The sequence below is a fragment of the Pinus tabuliformis genome, chromosome 4_1, assembly GCF_031772625.1.
Source record: "Pinus tabuliformis cultivar Carrire ecotype Pingquan chromosome 4_1, CPIR1, whole genome shotgun sequence".
In the NCBI taxonomy this organism is placed as follows: Eukaryota; Viridiplantae; Streptophyta; class Pinopsida; order Pinales; family Pinaceae; genus Pinus; species Pinus tabuliformis.
Genome location: NC_142303.1, coordinates 687,276,037 through 687,280,737, shown reverse-complemented (window position 1 = coordinate 687,280,737; position 4,701 = coordinate 687,276,037). Strand labels below are relative to the sequence as shown.

Genomic DNA, 4,701 nt, shown 5'->3' with positions numbered 1-4,701 from the left:
AATATTATTATTATTATTAATTTATTTATTTTTTTATTTTTTATTTATTTATTTATTTTTTATTTATTTTATTTTATTTTATTTTATATATATTTATTATTATTGTTTTATATATTATTATTATTATTATTTTTTTTTTATTTTTTTTTTTATTTATTTATTTATTTTTATTTATTTATTTATTTTTTAATTCATTTTTTAATTTTTTATTATTTTTATTTTATTTTATTTATTTATTTATTTATTTATGTTTTAAGACTTTTATGTTTTCTCATCATTATTTTCTCCTTTCATTTAATTATTTTTTTATTTTTAGAGAGTTAATTTTTTCATTTCTTATTATAAGGTCCTTTGTGACTAATTTTCCATGTGAATTCTATTTAGCTTGTAATTTTAATAATACTCTCAAGCACCCATTTCAATTTTTTATATATATTTTATACTACTTCTATGCATTCTTATATTAGAAGATCTTTTTATAACTAATTTTCCATTTAAATTCTAATCAACTTATACTTTTTAACTAATTTTCTAACTAACCTAGCATCCTTTTGACTTTACTTTATTTTATTCAGATATTATAAGTCCTTTATGTAACTAATTTTCCACTTAATTATTAATTAACTTATAATACATTTTTACTTTATATATTTGTATTTAGGCACTTAATTATAAGGTCCTTTATTTAACTAAATTTCATTTTAAAACTAAGTTACCTTTATTTAACTAAATTTCATTTTAAATACTATTTAACTTAGTTTTTTAATATTGTTTTTTAACTAAATACCCATTTAAAAAAAATATTATATTTATATATATATATATATATATATATATATATATATATATATATATATTTAAGGGATTGGTCCTAAATATTACTAATTAAATTAATAAAATAATTTTGACCCCGGTCCTAGAGTCAAACTAGCCGTTGGTCAAGTTAGCCGTTGGAGGCTCTGCTCAAACTATTTAACTTGCTAAACTGGATCTGTTTTTCAACTTGTCCTAACGATGAACCACACTAGTTGGTTCGAAACGCGTTGATAAATGTCTCTCTTTATGTGATGTACGCCGAAGTCCTACTGTACTTTGAGGTCGAACCGGAAGGAGAGTTTCTGGCAGAACCTCTTCGTATTCTTGATCAGAGAGAAACCACCTTGCAAAAGTGAGTCATCACCCAAGTTAAAGTGAAGTGGAAGCACTTTGGCCCAGATGAGGCCACCTGGGAAGAGGGATTTATGGAGGAAGCTTATCCAACATTGTTTTCTTGAATAAAAAAGAAGAAAAGAACATCAAGGGCGATGTTCCTCATTTGGGGGTGGGGTGGGGGGATGTAACACCCTAGGCTCCAGGAAAGATTTATTTTTATGATTTACTTCATTTATTTTACATTGTGACATTGACTTAGGTTGGAAAACCAAATGACAAGTTGTTACCTAATTATGATTAATTAGGAATTTAGAGATGTTAATATAATATAACTATTTTCCTTAATTAAAAGAAACAGTTACAACCATGCTCAATAGACAATTATTGTGTTAAGAAGTATTATGTAGAACACGAGATTCAATGTTCAAATTTCCCATGGGTCAATTCAACAAAAAAGAAATGTAGTAAGGTAATTAAAAATGGTGTAGTCTAACTTATAGTAGTCTAATTAATAGAAGAAATTACTTTTTTCATGACATTTTTTTTGGTTAATTTTGATCAAAATCCGATTTTTAAAAAGTTGGGTTTAAATTATTTAATCTGCATAATTTGAGTGCCCATGGGGTTTTTGACGGCGTTGAATCTATTTTAAACAAACAAAAAAATCTTGAAATTGTATTACCTAGTTCTGGTGAATTCCGGTGGAAAAAAATTATTTCTTCTATAAGTTAGACTACGCCATTACAAATAATTTAAATAACAAGTTTTGACGATATTCTTTTTGTGCAACATTTTATTTTTCATATATTCAGACATATTATGATACTCTTTTTGGAGCCTTTCCAGTTGTTTCTCTGAGATTTTTTGATAACCAAGAAGCAACTTTATCCATCTATTATATATATATATATATATTTTTTTTTTTTTTGTCGGTGAATTTTGCTCTCTTTAGCCAATAGATTTGGGCACATGTAATTTTATTTACTGAAATATTTTTTTCCATCAAAAAAAAATTAAACTATTAAATCTATATAAATTAAGTATATTAAAAATATTAATAAATTCAAATCCATTTACATACTAAAAATGCATTTTAAAAAAATCATAAAAAATAACATCACCAGCCCCTCTCTATCTAGATATAAACATTTCAATTTTTTTAATAAACTAAAATATTTATCTAAATTATAAATACATCTTATTACCGTAAATACAATAAATAGATTATATGAATCCGCCATAAAATCCAAGATATATTCTTTTACTAGTCACTCATAAAATCCAAAACTCGAGAAGATACCATGATGCAAAAACTCAGATGTGCGCCCTAAAATATGAAAACTGTTTTTAATTAAAACTAATCCATAACGTACAATATTTAGGTGTATAATTGTTCACGTGCTTCCTAATTTGCAACATATACCATCGGTAGTTTCAAGGTTCAGTCAGTGTTGCACCTACTGTAGTGTAATTCTTCCCACGTAGCAGTATTTCTTACTGCAACTTCCAGTAGAGACGCAATAATTTTCCTTATAGAGTTGACAAACAAGCATCATCGCTAACTCAGCTTTGTCTGATCCTGGTTTTTCCGGCCATATTAGTGGAGGCGAGAGTTATAGCCTGCTGCATGGCAGGCAATGGCAGTACCGTTAATAATTTACTGGTTTAAATTCAACCCTTGCACATTAACGGCTGCGCAATGGGCTAAATAGGAAGCTAAATAAATTTGGACTAAAAATCCCACCGGCATGACGAGAGCGCTGAACCACAAATTCTGGGGTAATTAAAATCCCACCAGTCGAAAGAAAGCGCTGAACTACAAATTCTGGGGTTTGTCCAATGTTTCATCGACTCTTCATTTTCTCAACCTGGGCGGCGGCTCCATTATCCATTTTCAAGATCCATTTGGCTAACTGGATTTTTATTTTTCTTCCAGTGTGTCCAAAGAAGTAGACGAACTATGGGTTTGATTGTCTCGTGCCACCGGCAGGCGAAAGTGGTGAATCCCGACGTCATTAGGGTTGTTCACCTCAATGGCCAGGTGGACAAATTTCCGTCACCGGTTAGCATAAAGCGAGTGCTGCAACACCACCCTCGCCATTTCATCTGTCACTCCCGTGATCTCTACGCCGTTAACTGCCGTCCCCTGCAGACGGCAGAGGAGCTCCGGCTCGGCGAGCTCTACTTTCTCTTGCCGTTCTCCGCCCTCGAGTCTGACCTGTCGGCTGAGAATTTGATGGCCTTGGCCGCTAGACTGTTGGCAGCCGCCAGAAAAGAGGCGTCCAGGGCGGTGCGGCTTCGGAGGAGCGCGGATTCGATGTGGGATCTTCCCGGCGAGGGCTGCAGTTCGATGAATGAGAATTTGGGGCAGAAGTACAATGATCCGGAAGTGAAGACGGCGTTAGGAAGAATCTGACCTCCAAAAGCAGATCGTGGTTACACAAATCCAGGAGACCGGCGTTGCTCGCTCCCTCTCTTCAGAAATTTACGGTGTTCGGTTTCCATAGTGTTTCTGTATATTCAAATAAATAATCTGTAAATCATCCAATAATCTGTCAATAGTACATAATTCAAGATGACTTGAATTGCACCGCCTAGTGGTTTGCACTTTGCAGATGATTTATCGTTTTTAATTGTATAGGAGATTGAGCAATCACAGAAAGAGCTTTTCCTGTCTGTAAGGTTTGTACGTTTACATAGATTAAAAAATGTTAATTCCATGTCCTTCTTTTTAATAGTAACTTGTAAACTGGTTTCACTCCAATAATGGTTGATTTTTATGAAGGATGTTATGATTTATTTTATATAAATATATTTATTAAGGATGTTATGATTTATTTTAGATATATATATGTATTTGTTGTTTTTCTAATCTCTATTTATTGGAAAAGAGATTACTTTTTTTGAAGTTGTACATTGTCCTATAGTTTATAAATGTGACACATAGAATGCAAAATGTTAATTTTGTGTCTCCTTTTAGTATAATTTGTAAATTGGTTTCATTCCAATAAAAAACATGCTTTATTGTTATTAAAGATATATGGTTGTTTTTCTAATTTCTATTTATGGAAAAATATTTTTTTTTAATATAAAAAAAAACATAAAGTTCACATAAAACAATACAAAAGAGGTGTAAAAGTTATATAAACTTGACGTGTGTATTAAAAACGCTAGTGCCATATCTTTCTTTTAATAGTAATTTGTAAACTAGCTTCATTCCAATAATGGTTGACTTTGATTTTTATTAAGGATGTTATGATTTTATATATATATATATATATTTTTGTTGTTTTTCTAAATCACTTCATTTTTTGAAGTGGTATGTTGTTTTATAGTTTATAAATTTGATACACGAAATGAAAAATGGTAACTTTATATTTTCCTTCCAGTGTAATTTGAAAATTAGTTTCATTCTAATAAAAAATGGTGTATTTATCTATGGTTGTTTTTCTAATTTCTATTTATGGGAAAATAATTTTTTTAGTTGTACAAAATAAAGATTTTAGTGGATATATATATATATATATATATATATATATATATATATAT

General features: G+C 29.8%; 1 protein-coding gene across 1 annotated transcript; it reads left to right on the top strand.

The window, feature by feature from the left end:
* Positions 1–2,597: 2,597 nt before the first annotated feature.
* On the top strand, positions 2,598–3,888 carry LOC149177999 (uncharacterized). The gene has a single exon (XM_089423517.1). The coding sequence runs from the start codon at positions 3,113–3,115 to the stop codon at positions 3,566–3,568; it is 456 nt and encodes a 151-aa protein (XP_089279643.1). The 5' UTR covers positions 2,598–3,112; the 3' UTR covers positions 3,569–3,888.
* Positions 3,889–4,701: the final 813 nt, after the last annotated feature.